General features: G+C 45.0%; 1 protein-coding gene across 1 annotated transcript; it reads left to right on the top strand.

Moving 5' to 3' along the window:
* The first annotated feature begins 763 nt into the window (after nucleotides 1-763).
* On the top strand, nucleotides 764-22,271 carry FAM83F (family with sequence similarity 83 member F). Its single transcript, XM_061364373.1, has 5 exons — nucleotides 764-1,356; nucleotides 5,044-5,211; nucleotides 13,618-13,739; nucleotides 14,324-15,036; nucleotides 20,613-22,271. Exons 1-5 carry the CDS (start codon nucleotides 901-903, stop codon nucleotides 20,675-20,677), a joined length of 1,524 nt encoding a protein of 507 aa, XP_061220357.1. The 5' UTR covers nucleotides 764-900; the 3' UTR covers nucleotides 20,678-22,271.
* The last annotated feature ends 2,409 nt before the right edge of the window (nucleotides 22,272-24,680 follow it).

The raw sequence follows: 24,680 nt of genomic DNA, 5'->3' as shown, positions 1-24,680 counted from the left end.
AAATGCCTTGTATTTCACCGCTGCCTTGCCTTTATTCCCATTTCCTTGCTTATCCCTGCCAGCTTTGTTCCTGGGCTGCAAGGGCGAAGCCTGCTTTTCATCCTTTGTGTGCGCGCTGCAAACCGCAGCGGGGCCTGGATCTAGATGAGGGCCCCTAACAACTATCACATAGCACGCAGAAATCGTAATTTAACATTACAGCCCCTAGTCTCCCAGCTGGGATGCGTGCATCGAGCTGGGGGTATTTATTCACGCTCCCAGCCAGAGCTAGGACCATGGCTGGTTTGCTCCCCGCTCTGACACCAGCCTGCTGAGCGGCCTCGGGCAAACCGCTCTGTCATCTCCCCATGTGTACACAGGATGCCCACCTCCTGCCTTGCTGGAGCCGCTGAGCTGCTGCTGCTGCTGCTCTGTAAGTGGGTTTGGAGAGGGCTGGCTAGCGGCCCGCTGCAGCCGACCGGCCATGGCTTGCAGCCACCGTGGTGCTCTGGCCCCATCCCGGTCCTACTCGCGGCCCTCCTTCTTTCCCCCATGAGCACCCCCGGCTGGCTGCCACGTCTGAGAAAGGGGGCAGAACCTCTCTTAAATACTCTTTTGTATTTGCCCCCTGCGCCCAGGTCTGCTTTTCCTCCAAGCTCTCTGGTCAAGGACCCCGGTACGGGCCGTTCCGTGGGACTGCCACCCCCGTCCCACTCCGCCTCGGGGCAGTCTCTGGGAAAGGGGTAGGGCCGAGGGGACAGTGTGGAGCGTGCGGGGCCGGCGCAGGGCGGCGAGGCCGCCCCACCCGTCGGGGCGGGCTCGGGCAGGCCAGGTGAGGCGGTACCGGCGCTGCCTTTCCCTCCTTGTGCAGCGCCCTGTTCCGTCCCGTCCCGGCCGGCCGGCGCTGCGGGAGCCGGCGGCATGGCGGAGTCCCAGGTGCTGCTGCTGGACGAGCTGCACGTCAATGAGAAGGTGACGGAGGCCCAGGCCCGCTTTTACTACAGCGAGGAGCAGCGCCGGGCCCTGGAGGCACTGGTGACCCGGGGCGAGGCGGCCTACCGGGAGGCGCTGAGGAAGGAGCAGCTCCGCGACTTTCTTTCCAGCCGGGAGCTGCAAGCCCTGCGGAGCGGATGGCGGGGGTACGACGACCCCGCGGAGGGTGGCAAGGTGGCGCGGGGGCCCGGCGGAGAGACCCTCTCGCTGGCCTACTGGCCCGAGTGCTCGGACACGGAGGTGCCCCCGTTGGACTTGGGCTGGACCGACAAGACCTTCTACCGGGGCATCAGCCGAGTGGCCCTCTTCACGCACCCTCGCAAGGAGGAGGGTGCACCACACCTGAAGGAGGTGGTGCGGGAGATGATCCAGCAGGCACAGAAGGTACGGCCCGGCAACCGCATGGGGCTGCTGGCCTCGATGGGGCATCCCTGCCCGCCTTCACGCCTGGGCCATGGCTGCCTGCATGGGGAGGGCTTTAGGCTGGGGATGCATGGGGTGGAAGGGAGGCAATAGCTAGCCCACCATGGCCAGGCTCTTTGGCCCCTTCCATACGCACTCCAGTTGGTTGGTGTCCACCAGGCAGGTCTCTCCCTGCAGTTTGTTGCCAGTCACTTGTTGCCAAAGCTGATGCCCTGAATGGGGTTAAACGCTTACACATCCCCCAACCCTGAGACTGGTTGGTGGTTTGCTTTGTTCTGCTCCAGTCTGATCCTCTGACTCAGGGAAAGGCAGGTTATGATGCTGTCATAGCCAGCCTTCTTGTAGAATCATAAAATCAGCTATGTTGGAAAAGACCTTTAAGATCATCAAGTCCAACCTGTATGTGCAGGTATCCCTAGTTAAACACAGGGCAGCGAGTGTGGTTATGGAATGGTGGTTTATTAGGTTTATTTTCTGTGGTCTCAACACCATCCAGCCTGGACTGTGAGCAGCCCAGACAATATGTGGCTGTGCCTCCTATTTATCTTTGGCTGGAAAGGACTGTTAGTGGTGACAGAACACCCATGGCAAGGAAACAAACTAGCCACGATGCTACAAGAGCTTGTGCTGAATAGGAGGGGGCAATGAGGAGGTTTTTCTAGGTGTAGGTGAAATTTCCAGGAAAGACCACCCAAGAACAGATCCCCTTCAGGGCTGACACCCCCCCTGGGAAAGGGGGCTAACAGCCCAGCAGGCTCATTCCTGCTTTTAGTTTGTCTGCTTTCTGGTTTTTCTTCTGCTAATGCAGCAGTGATTTCCTCCTTCGCCTGTTTCATCCCCCCTTTCTTTGTCCCCGCCAGCACACACTATACACACAACTTTCGCAGACTTGTTAAAACTAAATCTGCTGGGAAACACTGAAAACTTCCAGAGGCATTAATTAATCCAGCGGTGAGCTTCACGGCTCCCTGCTCACAAAAGTACGTGCACACCCCAAAATCCTGTTCAGTGACTGATGTGATCAGTCGTATACAAGAGCCAGAAGCTGTAAAATCCTTATGCTCCTATTTAGTGCAACGTCCCATCACCTTTGCGCTGCTCCAAATGCCTCTACAGACTGTAGAGGCATTTGGGAAAGCCCTGGGAAGCTGCTGTTTCATAGCTGTGCCTGGCACCTGGAAATAATTAATTCCTTTGTAGGTTTTCATGTTTTTCACTGACTGGACAAACTGTGCCCCTCCCAGCCCAAAGGTGGTTTGATGTTTAACAGCCATTTGAGTGTTTAATGGTCCTTTTCATAGATAACTATGCCTATTGTGTTCAGCTGAGCTGGCCCTGGAAACTAAAAGTCTCCAGGTAGCAGCTTTTAGTTCAGCAGAGTTGGTTTGGGGTTTTTTTGAGGGGGGTCTAAACAGGTACTAGTAATGTGGCACATGTCTGTGGGTGGCTTATCATCAGTGTTTTACAAACATATGTTAATTAAGCTGCCTTGCTGCAGTGAGATTGGCAAGTTAATGCTTGCCAATCTTCACATATCTATGAAGAGCCAGGCACACCTATGGGCCTAATAGATAAGTTTATTATCCATGGGATAGATAGAGGAATGGGGAAAACCTCTTGCAGGGGCAGACACTCATGCTCTGACTTGCTGTACTTGGGAACGCTCCTAGGTAATCTTGCGGCAAGGGTATGAGAAGACTTAACACAACAACAGGGGTTGCCCACTGCACGTTTTGCTGGCTTGGAAGTGCCATCTGCAAGGCAGCTCATCTGCTTTTTGAACAGGACTGCAGTTTGCATGGATTTAATTCACAGTCTTGCAAAGAAGCCTGAACTGATCCAGGGCCCCAAAGCCCGGAGGGAACCATCCATTCATATTGTGAGGCCAGTACCAACAATTAACGGTTTGTCCAGTACATGTTGTAATTTCTGCAGTCATTGAACTCGTTGCAAATGGAAGGGATGGAAAGAAAGCAACACTTCTGCTATCAATTCTTGATCAGTTCTCTATGTGGATGTTCTTGTTTCAAATGAATGTTCTTGTTTCAAATGAATATTCTTGTTCCTAAATTACTACATCAATACCACAGTGTGTGGAGGGGAGCAGGAGCATAACAGGCCTGAATTACTACATAAACTGTTCATGCCTTTAATTATAATCTGCCTGTATATGAAGTTATGCAGGAATAAAGTAGCAAAAGTTCACTGTATTTTAATTTTTAGAGGTTCTGGTAACATTCCTTGCATCTTGCTGCTTTGTGCTGGGAAGTGGGAACCAAAGCAGGACCTGAAATCCGGTTCTGCCTAGCAAAAGTTATATGGGGACTTAGTATGATGTAGCTCCACTGTAGTTCACCTGTATCAGTAACCTACATGTTAATAATGAGCATGAGCACAATGTCAGCTCTTTTTTCCTTTTTCTAACAAAGAAGAGCTTGCGTAAGCACTGTTGACAGAAGGAACCTGACAGAGCAGATGTGTTGGTTGTTGTTGGCCGTACAAGCAGAGACTCAGCAAACACAGTAGGGGTTTACTGTGGCATCACTTTCCCAAAAGCAATTTGTTCAAAGGCATTTTTGAAAGTAAAGAAGTCTCTGGTGAGAATTATTCCCCCTTCCATAGGGAGTTCTTTCAACTTCAGCTGCACTTCTTCCAAACTCCAAGTGAAGAAAATCCACTGTTCAATCCAGTCTTCAACTCCATTCACCTGGATGTACCATCCTCACCACAGCCTGGGCTTCTCACTGTGACCCCATCACCTGGGAAATTAAGGCAGCTCTTCCCAGCATACTGTCAGCATGAGAAAGGGAGAAGAATGACAAAACATCTAAGTTCAGCATTAAGTTGCCCCGAACCTTCTTGGTTTTGTTGTTACACATCCTATGGATGTTCAGGCTTGTCTGTCACGTCAGTGCAGCCTTTTGTTTTTATGTAAAATCTATGCCTGGAAAGAGGCATAGTTTTATACCAGAAAAAAAATATACATGTGAAGAGAAGGAATGATCATTTTGCCTCCAAATCTTGAAAACTCACCCCAGTCCTTTCCTGGCAAATATGAGGTGTTTATGTTTGAGCTCCGTAAGACATTCCCCAGCCATTCCCCTGAGAGCAGACTTCTTACAGGGAATTGGGAAAAAAGGAAATAAAACTCTTGTTGTCTGGGCTATGCATCCTGGCTGAGGATTCAGGCCTTGGTTCCTCAGCACATTCATTCTTCCATTAGTCACCTTCTGAGTAAGTGTCAGAGCTGTGTTTTTCACTCTTATTTTTCAATCTGTTTTCAGTGGTGTTCTTTGGTTTAAGTGGATCTGCACAGAGGCAACAAAAGTTTCATAATACAGAGGAGAAATCAGGTATTGGGCATTCCCCAGGCTGCTGAAATACTCCATCTTCCCTTAGAAGAAGGAGAAATCTCAAAGACATTTATTAAGTTCCTTCCACAGTGCAGCAGGAGCCAAACCAGAAAATTACAAGATTATCGGCAGTGCTTGGGCATGTACATCCCTGTACTTTTGTTTCTCCTATATCCTCCTCCTCCATATTCCGGTATTTGTGCTCTCCTTTTTATTACATCAGTATGATGTACCTCCCTTTCATCAGTTCCTAATATGTTATTCAGTTGTCTGTCTACTCTCTTCTTGTTTCCAGATTATTGCAGTAGTCATGGATGTATTTACAGACCGGGACATCTTCCGCGATATTGTTGATGCAGCATATAAGCGCTGGATCCCAGTCTACATAATCCTAGATGAGGAGGGTGTGAAGCTCTTCCTGGAAATGTGCAGATGCCTTGACCTCAGTGACTTACAGATCCGGGTAAGATATTCAATACTGAATCATCAGCTCCTGCAGGTCAGGAGTAATGAAGCTTGGAATTCACTCAAACAGGCAAACACATGTCTTCCTGCAAGTCACATCACAGCACTTAGACAGGGGTTGGTGGAACATAGATGTATAAGAGAGTGGCTTGCTAATACAGAAAGAAAGAGAAAGGAAAGGTTTGGAGTTTTTGCATTTCACCTGAGACCTTGTGACCTAAAAATTCCTGTTTGGGAAGAAAATTGTCTGAGTAAATTCCTGTTTGCAGGGATTCAAACTGAAGTCCGGTATAGCACTATGAGTTGTTGTCTGCATGGATCGCAGTTATAGGACAAATATACACTGTGAAATCAAGACTTTCCTGTCCATCAGTGATCAGCTGCGAGTGAATGAGCTTGCAGTCCTCTTTTGCCTGAGAACATATGGGACTGAGGAGCATAGCTGCTCTCCAGTTCCATAACAGAGTATGCCTTCATATAGTGCATGCAGCACAACTGAGTCGTCAGCCTAGGTTGGCTGGCAGAAGCAGCCTCAGTAGAATCTCATTCCATTACATACTGACTGAAATCCTTTGTGTGTTTATAGTTAGTGGTGTATTCCTTGCCTTTTTCATGTTTTTTAGTCACTGTCACTACTACAGACTTGTTCTGAATACTGACAAAGTTGCTAGGTTGGAAACAACCTATGGGATGCCAGACTCTCCCCTCTTGTGATCCAGCTGTTCTGAGCAGGTGGGGGGAGGGATAAAGCCTTTTTTCCTGGAGGAAGGGCAGATCTTCCGTAAACACTCAACTAATAGTTGAAAAACAAATCCACAACCAAAACTCAAAAAGATCCAAAGATTATACAGGCTCATATTGGTTAACAGTTGGACTTGATGATCTTTAAAGTCTTTTCCAACCTAAACTATTCTGTGATTCTCTGATATTAACCATTTTAGGAGAATCATCTTAGTTCTGGATGAAAATTACTTGCATATATCTGAACAGTGCTCCTGTGAACTATCACTCTGCTCTGAGTTTCTGGACTTCATCAAAAAAAGACATCCAGCCAAGCAGCTTTCTCATCTTTCTCCAAAACAGAGATAGAAGTTTCTTTCCTCTGTTGTCTTTGAAAGCAAGACAGAACAGACCTTTTTCAAGCTTCAGGGGTATTCTGTGGCTTAGGCTTGAAACTCTTTGGTACAAAACTGTGAAATCACAGCAGTAGTTCCATTTGCTCTGGTACCCATTTCCCAGTACTTTTCTCACCGTGTCCCTCATGTGTAGGAATGATGCCTTCAGTACTGCATATTTTAAGTCCTGGATAGAGTGAATGAAAAGATGTCCTGGCATTTTGTCTGCCTTCTCTGTTTTTAAACAGGAAGTGGCCCCCTTCTGCTTTTCCTCTACCTCTTTCTCCATAGGTATCTACCCAGACTTTACCCTCCAAAACCAATTATCCAGTGACATGCCACAGCATTGACTAGATCCTGTAGCAGCCTGCTTGTCTTACACTTTCCAAAGAGGTAGAGTTCAAACTGTTGTCTTCAATAGCAGGAGAAAACTCTTCTGTGTCCTTTCTGTGCTTTCCTTCTCTCACCGTGGCCCTTGCTGTGTTTTTGATTAGACTCCTGCTAAGTTGAGCTGAAGGATATCCATTGCAAAGGACTTGTTAACATTCTTTTTTTGACCTAGTTATTCACACTTCAGCAGATGTCCAACCTGCAGAGTGCTGTCCTTCAACTTTTTGCCCTTCTTCCCAGCTATCTCAGGTTGTATCTTAAATTGCCCTTAAGGTAGTTGTATTTCTTTTCCAGTGTGGATAAGGCTTTAGCTAATCTCGCTAAGGTCAGTGCAGTTTATTCCTGTTTATAGTACTATGGAAGGTCTGGGAAGAGCCTTCCTGTAAGGGGAAACAAGTCATTTGCCTCTCAGGGAAGATGGCTTCTTAGTGTCCTGCCCAAAGCTGCCCTGGATGTATTTATGCTGCTGCTTGGGTCAGTATGGCAGAAGTCATCATACAGTGATTGCCCTGAATCACCAGGCTTTAGATACCCAGGGAATCTCAAGCAAGGTTAAGGCTTCCCCTTCATGACTTTCCCCACCTCCACCTCATTGATGGAATGTGTTGAGGGTCATTTTGATCTTTTGGTGTTGAAGACCCAGATTTTGAAAGACAGCAAGCTGGGCCTCTGGTCTTGCTCAGGCAGAATCGTTTTGTCCCACACTGATCACAGATGATGCTGGAATTGCTGAGGAAGAATGAGAAACTCTAGTGCAGTTAACTCTATCATTCACCCATTCCTTATTTATGACTTTCTTCTGATATCTGCTTTGATGTCTGATTCTTTTTTTTTTTACCCACAGATTTTCAGCATCAGGCAAAACATTCTTTCCTTACACAGACCTTTTGTGTAATCATTTTGCTTTCTTCTAAAAGATTTTCACCAGCAGGCCATTAGTATCCTTCCGCCCTTCCCACCGTTCCTTTGGAGTACTTGGACAATACAGGCTTTTTCCTCAGAAAGTTGCAGCAATATGGGATGTAACTTTAAAGTTTAGAGGCAGGGAAAAGGATCCCAGGGAAAGAGGAAGAGAGATGACACGCTACCATGGGCTGTCACTGCTGCAGGGCGAGGATGCTTATTCTGTCTTTTGTCACCACCAGATGCTCAGATCATTCACTGATTCCCACCCTTTTGTTTCCATCGCTGTGTTCATCCAGCACAGAGTGAATACTTCAACGGTCCTAATACAGGGAGATTTACTGTTAATGCTTGATTTTGCCCCTTTGTCTATATACAGTGCTGGGCTTTTTCACAAAATTCCTGGCTAGTGTATCATTTTGGGGTGGGAAAGTATCATGATCTGCTGACAGTCTCCCAGGAGGGAAACTGCTGTAGGAAGACAGTACCTCACAAAACAAAAGACAAAAAGATCTTTACTGACTCCAAGCATGAAATGAGAAAACCTCAATGATTGTGTGAAGGCCAGAGATCACTAAACAAACACTGAAATTCAATCACTGGCCCGTTCATGCTGGGCTGTTAGTAATAGTGTGCATGTAATACATGCCCTGTGTGTATAAGTCATGTGGCTTCGTGAGCCTACAGGGCATGTTTTGCCAGACCTTTGTTATGGTCAATGAGAAAATGAACATGAGCCAGCAGTGTGCGCTTGCAGCCCAGAAAGCCAACCGTATCCTGGGCTGCATCAAAAGGAGTGTGACCAGCAGGTCGAAAGGGGTGATCCTGCCCCTTTATTCTGCTCTCATGAGACCTCACCTGGAGTATTGTGTGCAGTTCTGGTGTCCTCAACATAAAAAGGACATGGAACTGTTGGAGCAATTCCAGAGGAGGGCCACGAGAATGATCAGGGGACTGGAGCACCTCCCATATGAAGACAGGCAGAGAAAGTTGGGGCTGTTCAGCCTGGAGAAGAGAAGGCTGCGTGGAGACCTCATAGCAGCCTTCCAGTGTCTGAAGGGGGCCTACAGGGATGCTGGGGATGGACTCTTCATTAGGGACTGTAGTGATAGGACAAGGGGTAACAGGTTAAAACTTAAACAGGGGAAGTTTAGATTGGATATAAGGAGGAAATTCTTTCCTGTTAGGGTGGTGAGGCACTGGAATAGGTTGCCCAGGGAGGTTGTGAATGCTCCATCCCTGGCAGTGTTCAAGGCCAGGTTGGACGAGGCCTTGGGTGATATGGTTTAGAGCAAGGTGTCCCTGCCCATGGCAGGGGGGTTGGAACTTGATGATCTTGGGGTCCTTTCCAACCCTAACTATTCTGTGATTCTATGATTCTATGTTTGTTAGGCCCGGGTCTGTCCAGTGATAACAAAGTATCAGTCACAACAAGAGTGTTCTTCGGAGATCATGATGGATCGAAGTATCACAGTATCACAGTATGTTAGAGATTGGAAGGGACCTCAAAAGATCATCTAGTCCAATCCCCCTGCCGGAGCAGGAACACCTAGATAAGGTTACACAGGAACGTGTCCAGGCGGGTTTTGAATGTCTCCAGAGAAGGAGACTCCACAGCCTCCCTGGGCAGCCTGTTCCAGTGTTCTGTCACCCTCACTGAGAAGAAGTTTCTTCTCAAGTTTAAGTGGAAGTACTCAACTACAAAATTCATAGTCCCACACAAACTGTCTTTTAGTTGATCTGAGGGTGGCTGTTCTCACCATCTTTCAGACGAGTTCTCTTTCTCTCTTTCTTGATTAGCTTCTGCTAATCAAGACCGCAGTAAGAGACACTCCTGCTCAAAGACGGGAAGTTCACTTAGAGCTCCAAGCAAGCCCAGGGAATGAGTTACCTGCAGGAAGTTTCACCTTCATGTTAATTTTTACATTCATTTTCCCAACATGTAAGGAATTCTTACCCTCACTTCACTCTTAAAACTTCTCTTAAACTCTTGAACTCTTAAAAACTTCTGCCTGATTTTTGGAATTTCTTACCAGTATTTGTATATATTAGAGCCACAAGTATGAGCAGGGGGCTGGAGCACCTCCTGTGTGAAGACAGGCTGAGAAAGTTGGGGCTGTTCAGCCTGGAGAAGAGAAGCTGCATGGAGACCTCATAGCAGCCTTTCAGTATCAAGGGGGCCTACAGGAATGCTAGAGAGAGACTCTTCATCAGGGACTGTAGTGATAAGGAGAATGGGCGATGGGTTTAAGCTTAAACAGGGGAAGTTCAGGTTAGATATAAGGAAGAAGTTCTTTACTGAGAGGGTGGTGAGGCACTGGAACATGTTGCCCAAAGAAGTAGTAAATGCTCCATCTCTGGCAGTGTTCAAGGCCAGGTCGGACAGAGCCTTGGGCGACATCGTTTAGTGTGAAGCGTCCCTGCCCATGGCAGAGGTGTTGGAACTGGATAATCTTAGAGTCCTTTCCAACCCAAACCATTCTATGATTCTATGATTCGAATACCTGCAAGTTTTACTATTTTGTCAACAAGCATGCCTTTTCCAGAACTGTTCGTGGCAAACACGTAGGGTGGAGCAGTAGTACGAGAAAACAAAGGATAGGAGCTATCCTGATGAATTCTATCGACTGAAGGGATCTGATTTTTCTGGGGACAGCAGAAAGGGGATCTCCACGTTCAGTGTGGAATTTTGGAAAAATGGTGGAAAACCACAGTCACTGTAAGGGTCTGTTGAGTCACTGTCATCTACTGGCTACTGCTTTTGTCTGTTAGTTTAGAGGTGGCACATGCCATCCATCCCAACTTGAAATAAAGATCATATAAATCAGCAGTTCTTCCAAAAGGAAGAGTACGCACAGGATTCCCTTTTGGAAGTACTTAAAATGCTTCCTTTTAGGGTCTGTCTTGAGTAGCCTCCCAACTCACCCCCAGCTGTAAGCACTAATGCCCAGGTCTGTCTGGTGGTAGCAACAAAGTGTCAGTCACAACCCAGCCTTTCTAAACTGTGTCTAATTTATCTCTCTGTGGATTCAGGGTGAGCTTTAAAAGTGTGTCACAATAAAGCAAGAAAGACTGATTCCTTCACTCTTTGTATTAGGATGCTGTGTCAGGCTTGACTGTTACTAGTTCATATTAAGTTGCTGCCAGGGAGACGTTAGTCACTGCTTGTGCTGAGGAGTGGTGCAAGCCTGTGTAAAGTAAATGTGGACATTTAATGCAGGTTGCAGCTTCCATAAGCCAGGATATGACAAATCTCAAGCAGGCTTCTTCAAGAATAACAGATCTGGAGGGGTCACTTCTGTCTGGTGAACTCTCTGGTCATCCACCCAAAATATTTATTACTATTGTAACAGTAGTGGCCCCCACACACACCCCAAAATGGCTGCAGTATCACCTCATTTATATTTGTCTTTCCTCTTTTGTTGTTGTGTAGTCTCTAGTACATGAACCCGGACTTGCTCCTCCTCTGTACAGCTTGATGTATCAACTTACAAATGTTCTGTGTTTCTTCAAGGCAGAAAACATTATACAAATAACCTAAGTGACTCGGTGTTTATATGACTTTGTGCTTGTTTTCTGCATTTCAAGATGTATTTATGCACTCCTGTGCCTGCTTTGTTCAAGGCGGTTTATGTATTCAGCAGTTTGGTTCTATCCCCTCTGTGTCTTTCTAAGTATTATATGTAGTTCAGTTACTGCAGAAATTCAGGTGTGCTTTATTCCCACCGAAAGAAGATGATGTAATATACAAACACAATAAAATCCAGACTTGTTACATGCTCACAGACTTTCTGCTCACACAGGCTGGTATTTCTTGATTCACAGAGGTACAGGACCCTTGTGTTGACTGATTTGAAAAACAGAGTCCTTCTCGTCACTTGCAATCAATATTCCATGATTTGGCCAATCCAGCATTTAGCTTTACTCAGCAAGGAAAGTAATTATTTCTGGTTATTCTGGTGATCAGCCAGCCAGCTACAAATGTTATTCTAAATACTGGAAGGGGCACCCTTTCTCCCGTGCTGTAGCCAACCTGTATTCAGCATCCCACACATATGACTCACTGCTAGGCCTTAGGCAAATCACTTCATCTTTTTCTCTCTCAGGCTTCTCATCTTTAAAACAGGGTAATACTTTCAGCAGTGTTGTGAGCATTAATTAGCTAATGCCCACACATGACTCCAGACAGATCAAGCAATAGATGACTGCAAAATAGTAGTATCATCAGTTACTGTTAGTCAGAATTTGTATTGCTGCTGCTGTATTTTAATGAGGCGAAGAGGAGCAGATTCAAAAGGTAAGAGTTATTGTTAGAAAAATGCTGTTTGAAAGAGATCTGCATTCTTATAATCACTCGTTCCTGTGCATTGATTGTTTAGTGTGAGGTGTCCCTGCCCATGGCAGGGGGGGGTTGGAACTTGATGATCTTAAGGTCCTTTTCAACCCTAACTATTCTATGATTCTGTGAAGCTGTCAGTGAGGTTTATAATCATAGGGCTTAGCTCTATGTGGGATCCAAGGCTGTGCTAGCATTAGCCGAATCCTCATGATTCTCCTGCTCTGCAGATGGAGGAAGGATGAGGCAAAGGTGAATTGAGTTTCCCAGAGCATCACAGCGAATAGCATCAGAACTGTGATTACACTTGGGACTATCTGACTCCCAACCCTGGATTTATTACTCTGGATCACAATACCTCTTAGCTTTTCATTGTTAAAAGAATTCTTATGGAAACAGATGGTCAAATGAATAAAATGGTCTATATTTGTGTGTCAAAGTGACAAGATAATTTGCTCTAAACTTACACTGACAATGTTTTTGGGGGGAAGGGGTGTTGTTGGACATTTTGGCAATTTAGCTGCATGTAGCCAGGACCCATGAGCAGAATAATGCTTGGCCCAATATGTGCAAATCTATTCTTATAGTAAGTGCAGGCACACATCTGTTGATGAAAGTTGTGTGACTTTAAATCTGCTTTTTCTCTGTGCCTGGTAGTGCTTTGTTTCATTACGTGTAGGTTTGCTGGCCAGAGGGTGTGAGACAGGAGGTTTGGGGAGAGGTACTTTTCTGACTACTTCCATGCACTTAATGAAAAATTTTTCCTTCCTCCTCTTCAGAGATTTTTGCTGATCTGTTCAGGACATCAGTAGATGTACCCCACTCCTTTTGTTCAGAAAACGTTCTGTGTTTTTTCAGTCTCTGTTGAATAGTGAAGAATCTGGGTGGACGCTCTGTTTGGGGTTCTTATGGCAAAATTGTAAAGGTCAGGGTTCTCCTTTTGTTGTATCAGACAGGACACATTTATCTTTTGAACAATGGAATTGTTTTCTCCTCTCTTCTGTAATAATTAAGTTGTCCAGTCTTCTAATTTGCTCAGTTTTGTCGAGCCATGTGTTGATGGGAATCACAACACAAGCACGAAAAGAACTTAATCTACACCTGTCTCATACAGTACCCTCCAAGTAACCCTGTCCTTTACACCTTTGCACAGATGTTGCAAACTTCCTTGGTTTTGTAGTCCTGCTAATGTAACCTGGAGAAGAGCTCATGGGTGCTGTGGAGTAGGGATCAGGATTCAGAGAGTGCCGACATGACTCAGAGCTCCCTCTGAATCATTCCCCTGAACTGGGCTGGGCCTTGTGAGCTACAGCATAGGACTGGAGATGTGGGATTACTTGATTTTGAAAGCATTGTTTTGCCAGTGGGCTAAGATGAATAGCTGAAGACAGCAGGCAGTGTTACAAAGATGCTGACCCATTGGACAGGGCTATAAACTGATGGAGGGGAGTGACTTGCTTTGGCAGGGGATGACAACAGGTCTTATGGCACTATGCTTTTCTTTCTGCAACCCTTCTGATAACTGGTGGATGATACTAAATGAGCTGTAGTCACAGAAGTAGTGAGATCATGTGAGTGACATGTTAAGACTTGGAGCTAGCAATTATATCGTTCTCTGCCCTATTTATTGTGACATTTGGTCTTTTCACCTCCCTGTTAGAATATCCGTATACGTTCTGTGACAGGAGTTGGGTTCTACATGCCAGCAGGGAAGATCAGAGGCACATTGGCATCCCGATTTCTGATGGTGGATGGTGAAAAGGTGGCCACTGGATCATACAGGTGGGTCACTTTTGCATGAGGCAAAGCTATATTCTTTGCATAAAGAGTGGCCTGTGACTTGGCTTGAGAGCCTTCTTTTTGTATCATTCCCTTTCTTATTCCAGCGTCTGTAATCTGTGTGGTGTGTGTAGAAGCTGGGGTGGGACAACAGAGAAGGTGGCATAGAGCACAAGGTGCTCCTTAGAAAACAGGACATGCCCAAGCTAGTGGACCATTTCAGTGGACTAGAGATAGTTCCACACTGGATCAGGTGGTGGTCTGCAAGGACTCCCGACCAGCCGCTGTGCTGAGTTCTCTTCAGTGAGGTTTCCATTCTGGGGGCTCCTCCTGTTGATGCAGTGTTGCTTTTTAAAAAGCGTAAAATGTCCTTCGGAGTTTTAGGGCCTTTTATTCCAGATCTAGTCTGCATACCTGATGAATAGCAGTAATAAGCTTCATGTATCTGTCCTGACCCATCCTGGCAATGACATATGAGCAAATGGCACAGTGCTGCATATTCCTATGAAGTATCTTAGGTATCGCTAGGTGGCCTGGGTCAAGAATGCACCTAGAAATATAATGTTGGTTTTGTTTCCTGCTTTCAGCTTCACATGGAGTTCATCACACATTGACAGAAACATCCTGCTAGTCTTGACAGGACAGCATGTGGAGATGTTTGACATTGAGTTTCGCGAGCTCTATGCCATCTCAGAGGAAGTTAATTTCTACAAGGAACTGGGTATTGCTAACCCATTCCTTCTTGGAATTGGGAAGCCAGGCCTTCGTTCCTCCACTGTGGCTCGGAAGTTTATTAACCCCAAGTATGGTTTAGTGGCAGGGGCAACCCGTGGTGATATGATGCTCTGGGCTTCACGACACAGGCAAGATAATCAGGGGAACATGGAAAAGGAGGAATCAAGTGAGTCAAAGAAACGGTTAAATCAGTTTCTGAATGACTTAGTCACACTGGAGCAAGAGTTCCCAGAAATTGATCCACCACTGGAGAACTTGAACAAGCTGAATCGGAGCCCTCAGAAACTGTTGTCCCGGCTCCACATGGACCTGAAAAATAAATCCAAATCCAGAGAGTCTATTCGTGATGTGAAGAAAGAAGATGCACAGGCCAATTCAAAGCAAGGAAAACGGTTTGCCAGTGGGCTTTTCAGTCGCAAGGCCAAACGGTCTCCAGGCTCAAGTATTGAGGCCAACTCTTTTGCCAGTGAAGGACATTCAGGAGAAGATCTTGGGAACATGAAACTGGAATATGAGCAGCTCAGCATTGGCCGTGCCAGTGTTCGGAGCACTGGAGGCATCTCAGGTACCAGCATATTCTGTCTCCATGTCCCTTGTTCTGAGTCTGGCTGATAGGTGGTGTTGTTTCCTCTACATTAAATTGCGTGGGATCAAAGAAAAGTAGAAGTTGCATCAAATGATACAGGCAATTTAAGTTGAAGTGAATTTAATGACATTCTTATTGTAAAGTTGGTACTTCCCATGTAAATGTTTTCCCATACTTCTCAGCAAGCGGATATGGGACAAAGGGAGAGAAAGGTGAATGTTTCCTTATGTAAAACAGGTTATATGTACAGTTCAGGAAGTGCACTGCCCGAATAAACAGCAGCAGTATCTTAGAATGGTTTGGATTGGAAGATCATCTAGTTCTAAGCCCCCTGCCATGGGCAGAGATAGTTTCCACCAGAGCCAGTTGCTCAAAGCCCCATCCAGCCTGGCGTATGTTCGCTATTGTCATGACTAGCAGGGTGCAGGCAGATTTTCAGTGTAACCCTTTCTTTCCTCATTTGGGTTTAGTTGGATGCGATTCCTGTGACAACTGGAGAAGAGAGGAAAACGTTTTTATGTTGAGGTGAGAGGGCAAGGAGTGGAGGAGAAGGTGAAAGTCTTTATTTTGCTCTTTATCACCTTCTGGAATAAGGGAGAATGTTTTGAAAATAGAAACTATGGAGAAGTACTTGAGATCTCAACTTTTCTTTCCTTGCTAATCATAGAATGCATGATTGATATTTTCACTACATCCTTCTAAAGCGTCATCTGGTTGAAGACATATATGATAGTGTGCGCTTGCAGACCAGAAAGCCAACCATATCCTGGGCTGCATCAAAGGAGTATGACCAGCAGCTCGAAGGAGGTGATCCTGCCCCTTTACTCTGCTCTCGTGAGACCTCACTTGGAGCATTGTGTGCAGTTCTGGTGTCCTCAACATAAAAAGGACATGGATCTGTTGGAACAAGTCCAGAGGAGGGCCACCAGAATGATCAGGGGACTGGAGCACCTCCCATATGAAGATCGGCTGAGAAAGTTGGGACTGTTCAGCCTGGAGAAGAGAAGGCTGCGTGGAGACCTCATAGCAGCCTTCCAGTATCTGAAGGGGGCCTATAGGGATGCTGGGGATGGACTCTTCATTAGGGACTGTAGTGATAGGACAAGGGGTAACGGGTTAAAACTTAAACAGGGGAGTTTAGATTGGATATAAGGAGGAAATTCTTTCCTGTTAGGGTGGTGAGGCACTGGAATGGGTTGCCCAGGGAGGTTGTGAATGCTCCATCCCTGGCAGTGTTCAAGGCCAGGTTGGACGAGGCCTTGGGTGATATGGTTTAGAGCGAGGTGTCCCTGCCCATGGCAGGGGGGTTGGAACTTGATGATCTTAAAGTCCTTTCCAACCCTAACTATTCTATCATTCTATGATAAAGATGACTCCCAATTCATGGGTTCATAGCTAACTTCCCAAGGTTTTAGATGTTTTATGACAATGAAGTACATCTATGGACTGTTCAGCCTGGTTGTGTTCCTCTCTCAATGAGCTGTGCTAGGTGTCCATACATCCTGTGCTAGCAGGAAAATAAACTAGTTCCAGGGAGAAAATTTTTCCTCAACTTGTCTGGCCACAGACCATTCTGTGCTCTGATGAATGTGAAATGCAGGCGCAGAGACTGAATTCCCTTGAGACTGCCATGATGTGAAATGGAAAGACATTCTCCTGAGACCAAAAACAAAAGCAAGGTATTGGGAAGGTCAACAGCAGCAATTGATTAGGTCCTTGGAAATATTTCTGGTGGAATGAAGCACAGACTCAAAAATGCCAAATGAACACAAGAGAAAGGAACAGTAAGAGAGCATGGATTGTGCATTTAAGATTATTTAGGATTTGTGTTTGGCATTTTGGGAGGCAGAAGGAAACCCTGGTCTAAAGAAGTCCTCTCTCTAAATCACTTTACGGCTTGAGCACAGGCAGTGTGTGCTGGTAGGCCGCATTCCTCAGAGCCAGGAAAAACAGTATCTGCGAAGACCTATAGGGAGGTGTATGGGCATTTCCTTTCAGAGGAATGGACCTGAGGGCTTGCACTACCCTCTAGTGACCGAAGTAGAGTATTGTGTAATCTGTGATTTGTCAGGATCAGAAATGCTCCGAGTTTCTCACTGTCAGCTATTCTAAAGCAGACAGCCCACCATTTCTGCAATGTCATGATAAAATTGGACTCAGATTAAGGCACGAAAGAGACTGATGTCTCTAGTGGGGCCCTTTGTGGGGCATTGCACACTCTGGGCAGCAGGGATGTCCCTATTCCTTTTAACACAGTTGATATGGGCCAGACAGTCTGATGCTAGGTCTGGACCATTTCCCCAAAGCCACTATCACGCTATGCTGTTCAGGTTTTATTTATTGCCACTTCCTGAAGGCTGATACCTCTCTCAGTAATAATGAGGGAAGAACTGAGATCAGGTGCAGGGAAGGTCCAGCACACCAGCCTTCCCACTGTGCAGTTCCTCACCTGGTAAGTCTTTCCAAAGAGTCCATGCAAGTATTTTCTTGTTTTATGCAAACTGAGAATGCCTGTTCATGGTGGTGGGAGACTCCAGCTTTTGAAGCATGATGTAAATAGACTTAGGTCATCTGGTGTTGTAAAAGGCTGAAGGAAGATCACTGCTTGAGTGTTGCACTGTTTGTGAAAGTTTCTCTAAACTAACGGTCCCAAAGTTTCTCTAAACTAACGGTCCCAAAGTTTCTCTAACCTAACGGCACGTGAGTAGAGATGGCAGAGGGCACATTAGGAAGATGGAGGCTCATGAGAAAGAGTGAAAAAATGTGTTACCCAGAAGATCCTGCAGCTACTCAGTCAGTAGCACATGCTTCATTAGGATTTAATAAAAATTTCTTGAACATGGGCATGAATAGAATTCCAGCTTCAAGATAAAAATAGGAGGCACTTTGTTCTTGTGTAACTGTAGGAGTGACTTAGTTTTAAAAGTATAACTTTTCTTCGAGCAAGTCTAGTAAAAACTGGTGCTATCATCTGGGTGTCAGAAGGGAGGTAAAAAGTGAAACGAAGGAAGGAGAAGGTGCTTGGTATGCAGTCAGGTTGGGATGCAATTATTCAGAGCTTCACAGTTTGAAATAGCTGCCCTTACCTTTTGTAAAGATTAAACAGCACACTTAAGCCCTGTGGGCCTGCCTGTGCACACATCCTCCAAAGTGACTATTAAATCTCTAGTACCACAGAGACACATCCCACCTCGCAAATGCACAGAGAGACCAGACCCACACCCCAAGCAGTTTGCAGAGTAATTGAAAGACGTTATTCAAGTAGGCTAAAAGTCAGGTTCAGCCTTGTAAGAGCAAATGGTGATGAAGAGAATCTGAACTGGGAAGTGATGAAAGTGTGTTCTGTGACAGTCTGAAAATCTGACTCGGTATTTGCATGCTAGAAAAGGATACCTGCAAGTCCGAATTGGGAGTCTGGAAAATACAAGGGCTACGGATAGTAATGTCGCAGAGTTAAGTGTCCAAATGAACATCCTGAGGTGGTATTCTAGCACACTGCACAGACTGTGCTTTGCTTCACAAGGTTTTCTTAAACCACATCATCAAATTGACACAACTCTTGAATTTCACTGTTGCCTGCTTAGGAACACAACAGCAGCAGCAGCCGCTCTGAACCTGACCAGAATCTTGTTAATTTTAAGCTGCTGCTGGGCAGACTCTGATCAGCAAAGACACGGACATCTGTGTGCAGTTTCAGGGAAGTACTGCAGAGGCTTGAAAGCTGCGTTCCTTTGGAAGGTGCTGGCTTTTTTCTCTTGTTTTCTCCCCTGCAGTAAACAAACTGGGCTCATTCAGAAGGGTCTGCTATCCCGAGCTGCTCCATACATTGGCCTTCGCTCCTCAGGAGCGCTGGTTGCAGAATATATATACTTAATAGCAGGATTTTGTGTTTCACTTTTGGGTGCTTCTTGCAACAAGGAATAGGATTTACACTGGGCACAGAAACACTGCAGAAATAGCTGCTTAGTTATCAGTGGTGTTTTTCAGCCAAAGTGGGATCACGGACAGCTGGTAATTGGAATTTTCAGCCTCTTTTCTGTAGAGGAAGAGGAGAATGTTGCTGAGTGCGTACAAGGAGTGTGTTTGCTCTGACTGCAGCAGGATCTGTAGAAAAAGGTCAGAAGACAAGTATACAGTGAGAAGAATAAAGGAGTTGGGAGTAGAGATTAAGCAGAGAGGAGCACAGGCACTTTTGAAAGTAAACATGAGGGTCTTGAGTGTGATACAGACAGGGAAAGGAACAGGGGTGGTGACAAAATAGGAGTAATGATAAACTTAGTAGTGACATGCAGGGTGGGTCAAAGTGGGGACAGGAGGTAGAACAAAATGCCATGGGGAGATGTGGGGAGGAGGCAGTAGCATGCAAAGAAGCCACAAAAGTGAGGGCAGGTTGTGGTGCAGCCTCCCATGTGGATATTAAGAAGTTGCAGTGTGGAAGAAGGTGGCAAGAAAGAGGGGGAGAGGAGAAAGCTATTATCTTCCCCATCTCCTATGGATGAGGGAAACATTGATCAAATACCCACAAGTGAGTGACGTGAAAAATGATCCACTTGAAGCGCAGTTCAGAGGCAGTGCTTGGGTTGAAAGCTCCCTTATCTTAGCAAGGTTGAGACTTCTCAGTAGCATGTCACCATGACCTGTGGCAGTTTTCCCTCCCAGTTCTCACTTCATAATGGCCACTGGCTCTAACTACTTGGGAGATGTACACATACCTTCCTTCTGAACAAATACATGAGTGGGGTCTGTCCTTGTTCAGAGTGACTACAAGCCACACAGCAGCCTCTCTCAGTACATACTGCCCTGGGCTATAGGTAAGCCCAGGGCAGTATATGTATAGTAAATGTATAGTATATGTAAGCCTTGCTGAGCTTAGAGCACAGATGAGCTCCTTTATTTGCAAAAGCCTCTGCAAACACACTTTATTGCAGTGCTTGAAGAAACTATGCTGGGGCATCTGGACCAACAACTGGCTGTAATGAAGGAGATGCAGGCACTGAAAAGTACAGATACTGGGAGCATGGAGAAGGAATCCACAGGAGTGAGCAATGAAAAAAACTTATTATGATAAAAAATGGGAGCAACGTACTTCTGCTACTGAAGTGAGAGACCCTGGGGCCCTGGGATTTGTCCTGCAAAAGAAATGGTAGAAATACTGGTACGTGAGATGTTTAACACAGAACATGAAAAGGCCTCTACTGAGAATGTGTGTGGGGATCACATGGGTGAGGTGACCTGACTTTTTTTCATACCTCTGCGTTTGGAGAACCTCCCACCCAAGTCATAGCCAGACTGTTTTTCAGTGCCAACTGGGACGTGAGAATATCACTGAAGCTGGCCTGAGTACAGGCCAAAGCCTGGAAATGCTTCTCCAGTGGTTTTCTCATACTTTGAATTTGCTCTTACTTTAATGTCTCTTCATTTCACAGTAGTAGGAAATACTAAATCTAACACAAGGTGTAGAATAAAGAGCATGAGAGTTTTGAAGCATGAGCCCAGATTTTATCCAGACCTTATTTACTTAACATTAACGTTACTTTCACTTTGTTTCATTCCAGGTAACATGGGTCCAAACTCCACTATGAGCGATAAAAACAAACAATCTACCTGTGTGTTATCTTGATTGGGAAGGGTTGTCTGGAGAACTGAAGACTGAACAAGCTGGAACAGTAACCTCTTGATTGCTTTTGAACCTACAGCCATATACTTGTGCAGTGGACTGTAAAGCCACTGCGTGGTCCTGGATGCACCTGGTGCCCTCAGTTAAAGCACATTTACTGGGTGAAGCATAGCCTTTGGATTGTTGGTCCCTAAAATGAGAGTGATGAATGTATTAGTCCATATGTCTGTGTGCACACATATTTTATATATAAAAGCAACTGTGATGACTGGTCTCAGAGCCTGCTCTGTGTCCAGATAAATGCAGGAGATTTTCTGACTTAGTTGTGCTGCTACTTCAGTCTGTCTAGCTACAGACTCAGAGTGACTGTGTTGCATTGTTTACTGCACTGCAGAAATGTATTGGTCTGACTGGCTGGAAGGCTAAATCCAATCAAAGTGGCAAATTCTGGGTGAAATAAGAATGTTTACAGACAACGTAGTAATCCTTTGTCCACAAGGGGTCTTCCTGTAGATTCTCGTTGTCACTTACCCACGCAGAAATGAGTGGTCTGGGAGAATGGTTTAGCTAGTGGAGGCCAACAGATTAGTATCTTAACTGTATATAGCAGTCAAACAAAGTGATTTAGCAAGAATGTAGTAAAGAATAAAAATGGATGTTTAACCTGCAGCTGAGACTGGGTCAAGAGAAATGCCTTATAAGGGAGACTGGGCAGGATCTGGGAGCAATAATGGAGCTTTGAGTAGCTGTTACAAAATCCTGTTTGTTGCTAATTCAGCAACACTTTATCCTTCATGGAAACTGAATGATTAAGGAGCAGGTCTTTGAGGATTGAAAGAGGAAGCACAGGAGGCATACAAGCTTTTCAAATGTTTCTTTTTTCTTTTTTCTTTTTTTAAGTTAACCTTTCCAAACTCTAAATCATGCCAAAATCAAGAGCTTTAATCCATGAGAAGCACTGCATGCAGTCAGACAAAAGGCCATCTAATCTGCTGTCCTGTCTCTGGGAATAGCCAGTAACAGGTGATTACAGAAGCATAAAATAGAAAACTTGGATACAGAGATCTTTCTCTGACACTGTTCCAGCAGTCCACGGACTTTCTGAACTGGCAGTTCCTTCTGGACCTGGCCTTAATGAATGCACTTAGTCCCTTTTTAAATAATCCTTTTCTACTTTTGGCCTCCATAGTGTTCTGTGGCAGTGAACCCTGAGTTTATTGCATGGTATGAAAAAGAACTGTCGTCAGGCTGTTTTAATGGTTTTCCTGATGACCCCTATTCCTTGTCTCTTTGCCATTTGTGATTTTACAGAACTCTGTCATATGTCCTCAGTCATCACTTTTTCCAAGTTGCAGGTTCACGGTATACATAGCTATTCATTATATGGGACCTGATTGACACCTCTGTTCTCTTGTTTCCTGGCCCTTTTCCAGTTCTCACCACTAATAGAGTGTAGAAGTGGGTTGTTTTTGTTTCTTCAGTGTGTGGATTGATGTTTCACTCTGCTTTCTCACAATCTAAATTACATACTCTGCTGTTGTATTTGAGCCCTCTTCTGATACCTAAGAAAAATAAATCCAATTAGGATTTATTTATTTAGGTGCAAGGAGACACCTGAAAACTAACATACCTGCTTGCCAAAAGAAAACCCCAAACATCCAGACATCAGAAAAACACAGCTTTAGTTTTCTTTTTTTGTTTAGAGAAAGCATCTGTGTTTTTCACTGCACATGGAATTCACAGCAAAGGCAACTGCTGCACTCCCAACACAGGGCAAGCTGTTCCAAAGACTCCTTGAGGTGCTGTGTTGCAGTAGTGGTTGTTACACTGAAACAGCTGTCTGTAATTGATGATAAAATTTGATTGATTGATTGATTGATTAGCTGCCTTTCCTGGAAGTATATTTAACTTGAATGGCAAGCAGGTTTGTTTTGCTCTGAGTTTGCTCTGTGGACTGTCTTGAGAATCTCAAAGACCAAAGGTATTGTGCCCTCTCTTAAACATACTCATCCCCTGTCAGTGGGTTAAATGCTTGCTACACTATAGCCTTCTGGGAACAAGTTGTAGTTTTACAGCTGGATCTGTCAGCTCCTATTATCAGCAGTGTTTTATAGAATTGTTCCTGGTAATAAGAGAAAAGAGGTGTTGGAAATGACACCATCACTTGGATTGTAGAAGTAATTTAATACATGACTTAGCCTGTTGGCTTCAGGTTTGTGGCTCATGTGCCAAAAGCCACTTGCTGTATGCTTGTAAGATTGTCTAAAATGGCTTCATTTTGCCATAATTCCATTATTCTCCAGATGTGTGGGAGATTTAATTTTTCTTCTCTCTCCCTGTATTTATTTCACTTTGTTAGCAGAGATCAGAGAGAAATTCATCTGGCCAGCACTGTTCCATTGTTTTTGCTCTGATACGAACACTGTCACCTGGTGCTTCCTTGTTCTCCCAGACTTTAAATGTATTTATTTATTTTTTTAATTGTGCAATAAGTTAATTAACTAATTAGCACCATGTTGAGATAGATGGGCAGGTTTTCCAGGAAGTCCTCTATCTCTTTGTTTTTATGTCTTTGTTGCTTCATCTGGGGTGGAGTGACTTCAGAAGTAGTCCAGGAGGCTGATTACACTTGCCCTTCCTTTCCTTCTGTGCTTATTTATTAACGTGCTTTACTTTCTCTTTCCTATGATGGATATGAGAACACTTTTCTTTAACCTTGTCAACTAACAGGATATCCTTTCCAGAAAGATTCTCTCATCTGGTTTGAGTCTCTGTTTCAATTGTCTCATGAGTCTCTCTGTCTTTGGCTTCGTTACCACACCAGTTCTTGAAAGGCAGCATTCACCTGTTTTTACATTCCTTCTCCTGTCACAAGCAGTCAGTCTCATGCCTTGACTCCAGGGGCTAGTAGAATTCCTTAGGCTTATCACGCACTACTTAATTAGTTAATTTGAGAGAGCAGGCTTGCTTTCTTGCATGATATGAATCTGCTCCTTAAACTCAGCGTGACTCTTTGGGGATGCATGCAGCTTTGCTGATCCAGAGTGGATATTTCAGACACTGGTGGAACTTGTTCTTCCCTGAAGATAAGATCAGCAGAACTTAGATTATTTGGATGCTCCTATGGCAACAGATCAGAGTCTAGGTGAGATGACCGCATTTATTTGGACTAGTCTTGCTAATTGTGGTTCTTGAGAGCTAGAAACCTGAGGCTGTGACCTGTAAAATGAATCTCTATCGCTCTTCAGATAAAATGTGGTTGATGGTGCTGGGGGGCAGAGGGACAAGGAGTAGTGGTTATGAACTCTGTTGGAAGTCTTCTAGTAGAGGCTGAAGTACAACAGTCTTCAAAGGAGTTGTCATTTGGTCCTTGCCCAAGACACCACCTCTTGCAACCAAGTCACTGTCCTCCCAGCAGGGTGGGAAAGAGGGGGGACATTTGTTGTTCTATTGCCATTTTAAGGAGTAAGTATAGCTCTCTTTGGCATCTGTGTCCTGATCCTGGACAATCCCAAGAAGACGGTGGTTCTCCCTATCTCATTTAATCTGGCTTGTGAGCCCAGGTTTGCTGATCTGGCTGACATACCATGGGGCCTACACTTGTCTGGCTGAAAAACCATGGGTTCTGGTTTTGGACATAGAGTAGTGAAGCTGTGGTTTGCAGCTCTTTCTTTCTGGCATGAAATGGTGAGTGGTTCTGAATGAGCCTCTTGGCTGAATGTGTGCCTTCTGGCTTTCTTTGTTATGCATTTGTATATTTAATGTGTATGTGTCCAGTGAGTTACACTGGAGACCTTTTTAAGTCAAACAAATAAACTCTACTGTGTTACATTGAGATAGTTGGTTTATTGATGTTGCATTTAATTTCTCAGCTACAGTTGCTGCATTTGGGGTTTCTTTCTTGTCTATTTGTCAAGAACCTTGACTGTCTGAATTAGAGCAGGTTTCAGTGTAATACATGAACATCTCTGGTCAATGTTTGGCCGTGCTTGTTAAAAGATGTGTG

Source organism: Neopsephotus bourkii, unplaced genomic scaffold (assembly GCF_033783945.1).
Source record: "Neopsephotus bourkii isolate Nb327-2 ecotype Australia unplaced genomic scaffold, CSIRO-AGI_Nbou_v1 NB_107, whole genome shotgun sequence".
Classification (NCBI taxonomy): Eukaryota; Metazoa; Chordata; class Aves; order Psittaciformes; family Psittacidae; genus Neopsephotus; species Neopsephotus bourkii.
Note: the sequence above shows the minus strand (reverse complement) of the source record. Positions and strands in the feature narration are given on the sequence as shown.

Bases quoted from the DNA above. Each gene is read 5' to 3' on its own strand.
- FAM83F (XM_061364373.1), top strand. From the start codon at position 901: ATGGCGGAGTCCCAGGTGCTGCTGCTGGACGAGCTGCACGTCAATGAG. The intron at 1,357-5,043 runs GTACGGCCCGGC...TCTTGTTTCCAG, and splicing joins TGATCCAGCAGGCACAGAAG to ATTATTGCAGTAGTCATGGA. The intron at 15,037-20,612 runs GTACCAGCATAT...GTTTCATTCCAG, and splicing joins GAGCACTGGAGGCATCTCAG to GTAACATGGGTCCAAACTCC.